The following is a 12,223-nucleotide window of genomic DNA, read 5'->3' as shown; positions in this document are numbered from 1 at the left end:
CATTATTTAATACTGAATTAAAGAACACGTGGTTAGTTTCTGTTTGCACGGAACTGAGAATTCACAAGTGAGTTCTTGAAACCACTGCATGTTCTAGTGGAAGGATTTATGGTTTGATTTTTAATTTCTCCAAAAACACAAAACCATTATGTATTAGATTTGGTCATCTCATTGGTACTGAATAGGGGTTGCATCTTCCATTTCTGAGCTGCCGGAGTCAGAGAATAAATATACGGTAAATGACTTGGAACCAGAGAATAAATATACGATAAATTACTTGGAACCATGAACTTGGGGATTGGAATACAGTGGATGGGGGACATGCTATTAATCTACTTGGGGAGGGGAAAAAAAGGACAATCATGACGTGGTTATCGCTATAGTAATGCCAGGAGCTTTCCCCCTCTTTTAGGTTCAAGGCCGTGCCAAATCCGAGATCCACATGTCTAACTGGAGACAAGTCCAAAATATGCAACTTCATTCCTTAGCAAAACACAGATTTATTTCTTTTTTTCAAAGATGAGTGGATGATTGTGTAAACTATAGTTATCAGATGGCAGGTACAATTTTAAATGCTGGATTTTAAAACTTTCTTCTGGGATGGATGCATCTTAACCAGCAAATGCCTGCTGGCAGTTGTGCAAAGTGTTCAAAAAAGATGAACGCTGTCCACGGAACAACTCACCCTCAGGCATTGCCACCACTGTGGTGTAGCCACAAACAAGGAAAGTGACTTGGTGGCCAGAGATGGCAGGAGGTGGGGTCCAGCTAATGGCAGTGCCAGGGTTAGTTCTACTTTGCAATCTTAGAAAATGTTATATGTTCTCATGCCACACTACCGGTCAAGGAGAAGTATAAAAGCCTTACCTACATTAGAAAGGGAGCATGTCATTAAAATAGAAAAAAACAAAATTTAAATCTATTAGAAAAACTAAGTTAAGCTCTGACGTGGAAACATAGCAGACAAATAAATAAGCACCTCTCTCTCTTTCTCTTTTTTTTTTTTAAATTTTCTCTCTAGAACAAAGCCTACGTGGCATGTATGGTGACTCCAGCATCTCCCCCAGCTACGTGAGGAGGGAAGAGTCTCCCGTTTATTTTCAAAGTGCTGTTCTGGTTACCCTGGTTACTGTCTGTCTGTGGTCCTCTCTAACCAAAACTCTCCCCTGGCTGCACGAGGAGTGGCGGGGTTTTTTTCGTTTGTTTGTTTTGCTTTTTTTTACTTTTACACTTCAGGACTCCAACTGGCAATTGTTTTCACTGTTCAAATGGGCAAGTGTGGAAAAGAAGTTGCCAAAAAATATGTGCCATTGTCAGGCACAAAACCTGGTGAGTATGTACCAAATTCAGTCTAATTCCATTAATAAAAAAATGAGAAGGTATAAATAAGGCTAGAACAGAACTCACACATCCTTCACATAACTTGAAAAGCATTATACATTGCTAAGGCCCAAAGTAGGGAAGAAACTAACCTAAAATGTTCAAACGGGCAAGGAAAAACATCCCTACACGGGAACATCTGTCACTAGAGAGACTTTGTAAAATGGAGGCACAGTACTGATCAGCTCTGGGAATTTTTATTGCTTAAAGGCACATCCAGTAACAAGAAATCTCCTGGGAACATTGCTGGTCTTCTATCAACATTTTCAGTTTTAAAATATGTACCTTTATGTATTCGAGTGCTTCCGGGTACGAAAAACTTGACTTTGGGTTTCCTCAGCTGTGAGTCAGCAGCCTTTTCTGTTTCATTCATGCCTAGAGATGTGCCCACGCACACACACACACCTATTTTTATCTTGGGTGAGTTTATATCAACAAGAGTATGATGCCAAATGGCTTTCATTTTGTCTTCAGTGGGGGAGTCACTGCACTCTGAATCTCTGCATGGAGAACGTCACCAGTAGTGACCGATGCTTTCCCAACCTGTGCAGCTACAACGTGCTTTCTTGAACTGGGTTATAATCTAGGCAATTGTTACTCTCAAAATTAATCCAGAATAACTAAATTTTTGGCCCTTGTAGTTCTTTGATCACTTGGGTCTGGACTAACCCCATTAAAATCACACCTCACCTCCACCAACTACTTTCGATTGCCTATAAAATGAGCCTGCTCCTTGGCTCTCATTTTCTGCTGTCTCGGAGCTTGTAAAGTCCGTCAAGTATCATTTAAACCTCTTCTCCCTGTGTGACTGTAGTAGTGCATTTTGCTTTCTCCCACAGGCAATGTAACAGGATTCCTCAGGGGTGAGCCTGCGCGTTCCCTCAGACGAAGCGAACGCCACCCTGGGGCTCACTTCCCCGTGACAGGTCTCAGTTAATGTGCAGATGCAATCCTGTCGGCTATGTTTTTTAAGAATGCAACTCTTTGCCTGCTTGAGTGCCAACATTTTTATTGTTTACTGAGTTGTCAGCATTCCCCCTAGAACCTTAGCATCTCAGGATGAGCCATGTTCAGCTGCCTTGTTGCTGCCCTAAGAGCACGACACGTTCAATAGACAGAGGAGTGCAGCCTCCGTGGGCTCCCCATCTGGTCACCACAGTGGTTTTCTTTCCTCAAAGGTGTCTTACCCACCACTGTGCTTCCTGTCGAACCAACAGCGATTGTCATAAAACTGCACTCTCTAGTCTTTACGGTGATTTGATACAGCACTTCAAATACCAGGAGAATGTCAACGGAAACCCGTCTCCCAATGGACTCAGGCAACTGCCAGGGGAGCCTCATCGGAAGTGACCACCACAGGAGCAGAATCTGACCCTTCGGCACATTAAATCAAGGCCATATTTTAAAATGGTATTTGTGTGTGCGGGGTGGTGGAGGTGGAGGTGTACAGGTGTGTCTTGAGGGTCGTAGGGGTGTCTTTACTGGATGCGATTGTGATCCCATTCTCACAATAAAACAATTCATCCTCTTGTTGAATTTAGAGGAAAACTAGTGGCACTTCTTTCACATCTTTCATTTGGGAACAATGGCTGGCTTATTATAAGGCTTATTATAACACAGAGTAGAAAAATAATTTTAACAATCATAATTTTAGGATGCTCTTTACCAGGAGTTATGAGGACTGTCTCCAAAGAGTAGTGAAGAGAAATAAACTTTCTTCTCAAAAGTCCTAGTACTGGTGCAGAAGACGCTACTGGAGACGACACATTACTCCAGTGCTGACTGCTTGATCATGTGGTCAAGTTTTATAAATTAATGTTAGTGTACCCTTTAGAAATACTTCAAAAACCTTTAGCATCTTCCCTGCACTGTAGAGGAAATACTTGGTTTTATCCTTCTGGTAACAGACCAGTTTCCAGTCTGTAAATGGGAAAAGTGGAGACATACATGCAAGAGGAATAAATTGTTAGAAGGCCCCCATCCATGGGGGTGACACCCGCTTACTTTTTCTTATCCTTGTCTTTCTTGGTTTGCTGGGCCCCAGACTGCTGGGCCTGGGACTGTAGGAGCTGAGCTGCTGCTTTCTTCTTCTGGAAATTGTTCACCTCCTCCTCCAGCTCCTTCTTCTTGTCTTCTACTTTCTTCTTCTCTTCTTGGTGTGTCCGCTTTAGGAGGTCAAACTTCTCGTGGAGCTGGAGAGAAAAAGAAGAGAACAACCTTGGTGAAGGCAACGAAAAGTGTCCAGGCATCGGGTTATTTGGATCTGTTCAAAACAAAACCCGAGCCGTGCTGCTGCACGCGCCTGAAGGACAGCAGTGTCGCGGTGTCTGGTGCTCCTGGAGGAGCCAAGCAGAGATGGGAAGACTGTCCTTTTCAACCCCATACTCCTTTGGGACTTGGACCCCTTGGCACTAAAGGGAGTCTCTTGCACACTTTTTCTGATAATAAAATACATATGCACTGCAAAAAGCTCAAACAAGAAAATAAAAATCATCCATGTTTCTAATAAGAAATTCAGCCTAGTGATAAGAGTAGTTCTTTATAAAATGTACAATATACATTTATTTAGAGACATGCACAGTGACTGTGTGTGTATGTGTGTGTATTTAAATAATATGATAAGAAATTTCTGACCCTTGACAAAATTGAATTTAGAAAATTATCACAATGCAGAAACAAAAACTGAAAGGAAGGGAGGAAGGAAAATATTCTTACTAGGTATTCTAGATTTTCACCCAGCATTCACTTGGTACTTAAAGCCAATAGCAAATAAGGCTCAACTTTCCTTTCATTGCAGCAAAACTGTATTGAGTGCTTAGCTATTTAAATAACCTCTCAGTTTCAGCAGTCATTATACAGATAAATTAAAAGGGGATGGTGAGGAAATGATTTAGACCATTTCATTTGGAAATGTATTGTGCTATAGGTCAAGCACTTGAGTTACCCACTATCTACCTCAGAGGCAAACATTACATACACACTCTCTCTCAACTGGATGAGTGTTACAGAAGAAATCCACGTGAACTGCTAAGAAGCGGTTAACTTGGCCAGGGCATGGGGAACAAGATGGAGTCGGAGGGATGATGGAGCAGAGATTGCATGACCTCGAAGGGGGAGTGTGAGCACAGACCTGGTGCACAGAGCCCGCCGCCCATCACATGGTGCTGACGGGCCCCCACTGTTTAGCTCACTGAGTTGGCTGATAGACTAAGATAATAATAGCCCCAGAATCCCAAATCTCACATTTTAAGGAAATACAGACTTACAAAGAACATAGGACCAGGTCTGGAGACCTAAGACTTAGTTTTTAGTCTCAGCCTTGCGACTAACTAGGCATGTGACTGCATTAATCACTTAACCTTTATGACTTTGTTTTATCATCTATAAAATGGGGATAAAAATATATGACCTACTTTTCTTGCCAGGTTAGTATGCCACACATGTGAGTAAATGTATGGAGACAGTACGTAGGATGGCATGGAGTCCTATACAGTGTGAAGCATTAATAAAATATCTCGCTTATTTCTCTTCCTTGAAGAAGGACAAACAGATGGCTCACCTCTTTCTCTGCCTCTTTAAGCTCAGCTTCTTTCTCCTTCACTCTCATAACAAACATTTGTCTCATTTCTTCCTCTTTCTTCTGAAGTTCTCCCAGAAATTCATTCCTTTTTGCTTCGTACGTCTCCTGAAGACTATTCAAAAACCACAAACAAGGACAGTGTCACAAAGTTGCATGATAAGAAATTCTAATTCACAGAATTTCTACACATCCTCTTTCAAAAAACAGATAAGGCCGCCACTTACCATATTACAAGACACATAAAATGGCACCATCTTCTTTTTAGCTGTGCAGTGATCAGAAAGACAAGCGCATCAAGAACCAGAGATGAGGCAGTGAGCAGAGAGCAGCACTACCGGGGTGGGATGTCTCCGATTGGCCACGTTCTAAGCGGTGCGTATTCACACAGGGAAAGCCTGGGCTGGGCTGGCTGGTACCCTCCAGGGCAGCACACCAGGCAGACACTGAACATATGACTCAGAAGTTTAGAAGATGGAGATTGTAGGGCCCGGGCCCACAGGCAGATGTGCGGCAGACAGTCAAGGTCTCCTGGCTCCTAGGGACGCTTGTGTATGACAGCAGGCCTGCAGGGCCTCCTGGATGATGGCTCCCACAGAATGCTCTTTGTTTTGCTGGACCTATCGAACCATGATTCCTCTCTGCCCGAGTATGGCTCTACCCCCTGGCCAGCCGCCACCAGACACTCTCCCCAGTCTGTAAGTCTCAATAAACCTATGTCTCCCACTCAGCCACCTGGTGTGTCCTTTGGACTTTAGGCTTCGCAGGCACAAATCTCGGAACAACTTGGACTCAGTCCGAATAGAGGTGGTATTGTGTAGGGAGCAAAATGCATAGGTACTGGAGCCAGACAGATCAGGCTTCGGATTCTGGCCACAGCAACTGACTTACTGATCTTGGCAAGGGCACCGTTGAGCGTCAGTGCTTTCGGAGAGGATGTGGGTACAGTAACACTTACCTTCCAGGGAAATGAGTATGGGAAATAAATGGGGGCGAAGTGAGTAAAGCACTCAGTGCTAATCAAATGTTACCCTCCCCCACTCGTGCTCCTTCAGTCCCCAACTCAGGAAACACACTCAGTGAACCAGCTAGAGACAACAGTGTATATATAAAGATATTACAGAAAATTGCTACTTTTCAAGTTCTAGTACCACCTGTAAGTAGAGCAGGGAGGAGTTTTATTTTTATTTTAAACTGCATCCCACTCCTAATTGTCTATAAAGCTTAATCAAATGCCACAACTCAGCATCTCTAAGTCAGAACAAATACATTTATAGAAATATTACCTTTGGTAGAACAACTGACACACACACCCATACAAAGAGAGACACATTTGGGGATGTTGTATGAGGTGCTATTTCTATTTCTCCCTTGCAGTTTCCCTAGAACAAGTTGTCTCAGTAACACGTCTGCAGGGTTATCCACCTTTACTCGTGGACCAAATTCATGTGAACTGCTGACTCCCAGGTGGGTGGCACCTATGGAGCCACCCCCAACACTCACACTTGTCCTGTTAGGAGGAGAAAAGGGACGTTCAGGTGGTAGGAGTGCACGTGCGTGTAGATATACAAAGAACGAAACAATGAGAAAGTGTCTTCATTAGGATTGTTTCTACTTCTACAATCAACACTTCTATTGGTTGGTTAAAAGTAAGCTCTCCTGCCCTCACAAGTATCAGCACTCCCTGTTCATAAACATCACGGGTTTTGAGTTTCCAGAGGTGTATTTAGCTTTCACATGACACTAAAACAAGCTTGGCCAATGTTAATGTTGGCCAATATTAATAGCAATATTTGGACTTGAAAACTTAAGATATATAGCCAGAGAGATACAGAAATATGTTGCTAATCGAATGATGAAATAATTCATGAATTTTATTTTGCTTGTTAGCTCCCAACACATTCTCCATCACCAGTCATTTGGGTCAGAATTGCCAAAGGCAGAAGATGACTTGTCCCTTCTATGAAATTTCGGGGGAAACTCGGTTTCTGAGGATTTCAGGATAATGAATACATCTCCCTCTTCTTTCTAGTAAGCAGTGGAACACATGTTACAGAAAGATTACCAAGAAACACTACCCAAAATGTGTTTCAGAGATCCTTAGTTCATGAGATCTTCAAAAAAAGGGGTTCCCGAGTCTAAAGAGTAAAGGGAAAACGCCATGTGTGACCTCCCTTCAGGAGAGACCCAGGGCACGGTAGCTCCCAAAGCCAACAGCACGTCAGGACTGCCTGGGCACGTGTCAATGGACTTGATTCTAAATACGTTTCCTGACGTCATTCCTGGAGATGCTGATTAAGGCTCAGACAAGATAACCTGTACTTTTAAAATGCTTCCCAGGTGACTTGCTATAACTGGTTTGCCATCCACTGCTTGTCTTAAATGCTCTGAGAAGTCCTTCACTAAAGAACCTGTTCAAGTTGACTGAGAGCTCCCCCAATTTTTTTAATCATGGAAATTTTTTTAAAAAGAACCCCCCAGAGAGAGTGGACTGTGGGTAATGCTACCCACCATACTGGGAACACCCAAGATGGCTCTGTCTCTAGTCCCAGCCACCACGTGGCTTCGGCTCCAGTTTCTGGAGCTATGTTTTCAAACAATGGGTCACGACCCCATCGAGGGTCTTAACCAATATGTTAAAAGAAAAAGTATAAGAGAATAGGACAGACAATAAGACAGTGCAGTGCAAACAATATGAGTTAAGTATTACATCATGAAATGTGTACACCGGATCATGACGTAGAACATACTTTATGGTGAAGGTTGCAGCCCAAAGTTGGAAAGCCCACGTCCTAGAGAAAGACTGAGGACCAGCGTTGCCACTGGCCAGGCGGCGTCAGCCAGGAGTCTGGTAGCAGTTTGACACCCTGGGCCAGAACAGGAAAAGGGGCTCAACTAATACTCCTTATTAGATCACTGTGTCCTAGGATGTGAACCAGCTTTTGAACTCTCACACTGGAAATGATAAGTGACGTATAGGAAAGAAATAATAAAACCTTATTCCAAGGAGTCACAACTACAGTAAGTTCCTTAGAAATGACTCAGAACCACCCAGCAGTCACAGCACCATATTCCCCGGGCACCGCTGCCAATCAGATTGTAAACGGGACACCAGAAACCCTCGCTAATGCTTCCAGTCGGTGAACAGCAGTCCAGAAGGAACGGACTCCGTACTGTCCACCCATAGACACCTAAAGTGATGCTGTCTTTTGCTACTTTTCATTTTTCCAACTTAATTTTTAATTGTAGTTATTAACAACCTTTTCTAAGTGAGAAATGCAGTTTTTCATGAGGCTTTAGTCCGGTTTGAAACTAAGGATATCATCTCTTATTTTCTCTGAACAGCCTCCTTAGTAGAGGCAGGTGTTGCTCATGGAAGTCAAGGGAAGGGAAACGAGTCTAGTCCACCCTTCATTCTGGTAATTCACGCAGCATAATTCTCTCTGCTACAACCTCCTGGAACCAACCAGTGGAGGGCACACCAGAGTATAACACCAGGCTTTATGGAGCAATTTATGGGTGAGAATTCATTAATTCTTACAACAACCTGATAAGGTAGGTATTAGCATCACCTCCCACTTTACAGATGGAGAAATTTGGACACAGAGGTGCTTAGTAATCTGCTCGGTTCACATAATGAAGATGTGAAAGAACTGGGATTTGGACCCAGGCCATCTAGCTCAGATGGGAGCTCTTCTCACTGCCCTGCCATGCCCTGCATGGCTGGTGACCCGAGTGAAGCCTACACGCTCCTAAAAACACATGAGCCTCATGGGCCTGAAAACTGTGTGATCTTGCGAGAATAGTGGTAACTGCGCTTTCTGTCATCTCACAGGTAGAGTCTAGAAGGTGGTATTCTGAGATGAAGGAGAGGTCCAGATAGGGACTGTTGGGCAAAGGGCAACGGTGTCTGAGGAGACAAGCAGGGCCAAGACCAGTGCCCACTCACGCCCAACATCCCTCCCCTCTTCTACCCCAAAGACCAGCCAGAAGGGGGCAAAGTGAGGGAATGGGTCCAAGGAAGGCATGCACTCTGGCTGGGTTACTATCTGGCCCATTAAACAAAAAGTCCTTGTGTTAGATCTGACTGTCCCCTGACCTAGCCCTGCTCCTCGTTTTACAGATGAAGAAACTGAGGCCCAGGAAGGCTGAGGAGTTGAGTAATGGCAGCGCCACGCCTGAGCCCAGACCGCTGACTCTTGCCCAGTACACTTCAACACGGTCTGAGCTGAATGAGGGAGAGGCCCAAGTGAGTTCGATTTTACTGTAGTGTTTTTGTTCCATCTCTATGCATGAAAGAAAGAAAAAAAAAAAAACTCTAAGAGAAAAATAAAGATAGTCTCTCCCACGCAAAAAACTATTTTTATCAGGTTTAATAACCACAGAGTAGGCCTGATTTTGTAGGGACTATTTTTCGGTCAACGCATTTCAAGGTTCAGTTGGTTAAACCTGTGTGCACAAACAGGCATCCCTGCCTTGCCTCAGAAAGCGGCATTTCATGTGGATGAAGAGGGCCAGTTTTACAAGCCCCCAGGGCAGGGCTAAATGATGCGAACTTGGCTAGAAGTTAACTTCTGAGTTAGAAGCCTTCTGTTAGGTTCTCCACTTGTGCTCACCAATGTTCTCACACATGCTCACAGCACTCCCCAGTAGCACTGTAACCAGGAAACCAGCCCAGACTTTATACCAAACTATCTCTAAAGCAATTCTAAGAAAATAAACCCCCTCCCACGCCAATGGCAGCTCAGATCCAAGGGTCAGAGTCTGCTGCATCACGCACAGGTTGCCTCAGGCGTTATTACCTGGCAGCTCCCACACCTCAGTGAGTTAGAGGGCTAGCCACAAAAGAGGAAAACAGGATCTTCCAAGGACCCGTGGCCTCTAGTCAATAGAGGCACCGAGCCCAGACACACCTCACATCTGTATTAAGAAACTGCAAGGGCTGTCTGGACAAAGCGATCCTCTCTTGTACCTGGAGGCGGCGAGGCTGGCCTGGCAGCCTCACCTGCCACTTCTGGCTCACAGGTCAAGTACCCTGCCCTCGCCGACCCTTCCCCACCACTGGCTCTGAGGGCCTGGGCCTTTCCCAGGTCATTAATTCTACATTAATTTTGATATTTTCCCCTTCACATTTTGCCTCTTCATCTCTATTCATCAATGATCTGGGGAAATCCATTAAAAAGTTTATGTAAGTTATCCCCTTTCCTACTCAGTCATTGTTAGAATGGTACTGCACCACTGAAAGCCAGTAAGAGCGCTTCAAAAAGCAAGAGCCTTGGGAAGTCAAACCTGTTTGGCAAAAATGAATGAGACAAAGTATAAGGAGCAGCCACACCTTTGTAAATGCCTGGACCAGGCTCTGTGCCTCTGAGGGGGTTCCAAACACCCCCATCGCTTCCTACTTGTAGGACCTTAGGCAGGTTGTTTGCACTTTCAGTGCATTAGTTTCCTCATCTGTGAAATGAGGATGATGATAATGACATCAACTACACTGGTCAGTCGAGATAAGGCAAACAAAGTGGTTATCGCGTCTATGCTACTACCGGTCCCCCAGCAGCAGCCTCCCCCTTCCCGACACCGCAATCCAACAGGCATTTATTTCTGTGATGCGCCAACACACCACCCTCGCCGCTGTCTGGGGAACACCTGATTGCTAGGTGGCTTCATACCTGAAGGGCTTGCTGTCAGGGTCAGTGTCCTTGAACCCCATCTCCTCGAGCTTACAGCGCCGATACAATTCGTAATGGCGGGTGTGAGTCTGCTCTCGCAAATCTTCCATGTTCACACGAATCAGCATCTCCCGAAGTTTCACAAAATCACAGTGGTTTTCATTCTCAACTGCAAGAGATGAGGTGGGCAGTTGGGGGTGGGGGGAGTGGGAGGAGGGCTAACAGCAATCATGTCCCTGAAAATCTGAAGTGATGTTTCCAAGATGTTGTCACCATCACTCCTGAAATCTGAATGCCATCTGAACGCCCTTTACTGGATTTACTTTGCTTGCCTAATGAAGACAAGATTTCTGACACCACTGCCCATGATGCTGACAACTGCCTATGGCCTGCTCAGCGCAGGGGACTATGGGAGGAGCTTCCAAACACTGTCTTCAGCCTTCATGGTAATTCTGCCGAGCAGGCATCGTGACTCCGGCTCTGTACATGCAGAATCATGGCTTTGCCCATACAGGGAGCAGAGGCTACATTCCAACACAGTGACATCCGGCTCCAAAGCCAGGCCTGCTTCTGCTGTCTGGAGCTGTACAAGGCAGTTTTTATGTGAGTTATCCCACCGCCTTCGATTTTGTCAACGCCACGATAAAGAACATCTTGTTGTAGAGAAATGGGTAAGATTCATAATAATGATAGTTTTCCTAGGCATCTCAACGGTACCGTTCCTTCTCACTTTTCACAGATTGATTGCCTTTATTCAGAGCAAAGGAAAAGGAGGCCGGATGTATCTCAAACCAATGAAGGAATTTTCTGGACCCATCCTACTTACTCCATAGCATTGGACACCCGCCTTCAGAACACGTGAGGGCAGGTAATAGAGTCAAAGTGGTACAGGGAAAGCCTCTCAGGTCAGCGACTGTGGTCACGTCCCACAGTGCTAAGTACAGGTCACATATCCTCATAATTCTCAGATATTAACTGAGGTAACATTTAATTGGAAAACAAATTTTCAAGAGATAATGAAGAAACGCATCCTCTTGTTTCCAAGAAACTCTTTTCAGCTTTCTTAGATTTTGCTGATGAAACAGGTTCAGACTCGTAGGGAAGAACTCTTTTCTATCAGGAATTTAGACTGAATTACCCGCACAAGCCAACATTCTGGAGAGGCTGTCTCGCTGCCACTAGGGCTTTGCAGCCACTTCTCTCTGTTGCCTACCTACCTGCTCACCGTTTCTGCCCCACATCCACGACTGTCAGAGCTACAGCCCCGCTGCTCCCTTCCACACGCCCGCCCCCGACTGCGGACTCCCAAACATGGTGCAGAGGGAGGAAACATGGTTGGTCACCACGGGGGTTCAAGGCGAAGATCCAATCCCTTCCCCAAGATGCACACATACCCTGCACCACACCCCAGGGGTACTGCCTGGCCTTGGCCATCTTGTTGCCAATCTTCACCTCTTCAGTGCTGCCGACCACTGCAAATGGCAGATGGACCTGCCAAGTAACAAGGGCAGAGAGTACAATAAGTCCTCACTTAACGTTGATGACAGGTTCTTGGAAACTGCAATGTGAAGTGAAACGACTATAGAATGAAATCATT

The 12,223-nt window shown here is 44.9% G+C and overlaps 1 protein-coding gene across 12 annotated transcripts in view; it reads right to left on the bottom strand.

Moving 5' to 3' along the window:
- SEPTIN11 (septin 11) overlaps positions 1-12,223 on the bottom strand; it is a 153,156-nt gene that overhangs the window by 74,463 nt on the left and 66,470 nt on the right. For all 12 annotated transcript variants that reach the window (XR_012493680.2, XR_012493681.2, XM_019720312.3 and 9 more), the window contains exons 6-9: positions 12,021-12,117; positions 10,627-10,795; positions 4,940-5,072; positions 3,385-3,572 (exon numbers count right to left, since the gene is read on the bottom strand). Coding sequence is in view for 10 of the 12 variants with exons in the window: in XM_019720312.3 (XP_019575871.2) it covers positions 3,385-3,572; positions 4,940-5,072; positions 10,627-10,795; positions 12,021-12,117 (587 nt within the window). In the remaining 2 variants the exon portion in view is untranslated. The remainder of the gene's footprint in view (positions 1-3,384; positions 3,573-4,939; positions 5,073-10,626; positions 10,796-12,020; positions 12,118-12,223) is intronic.

The sequence above is a fragment of the Rhinolophus sinicus genome, chromosome 1 (assembly GCF_057876585.1).
Source record: "Rhinolophus sinicus isolate RSI-liver-muscle chromosome 1, RSI-T2T, whole genome shotgun sequence".
In the NCBI taxonomy this organism is placed as follows: Eukaryota; Metazoa; Chordata; class Mammalia; order Chiroptera; family Rhinolophidae; genus Rhinolophus; species Rhinolophus sinicus.
Note: the sequence above shows the minus strand (reverse complement) of the source record. Positions and strands in the feature narration are given on the sequence as shown.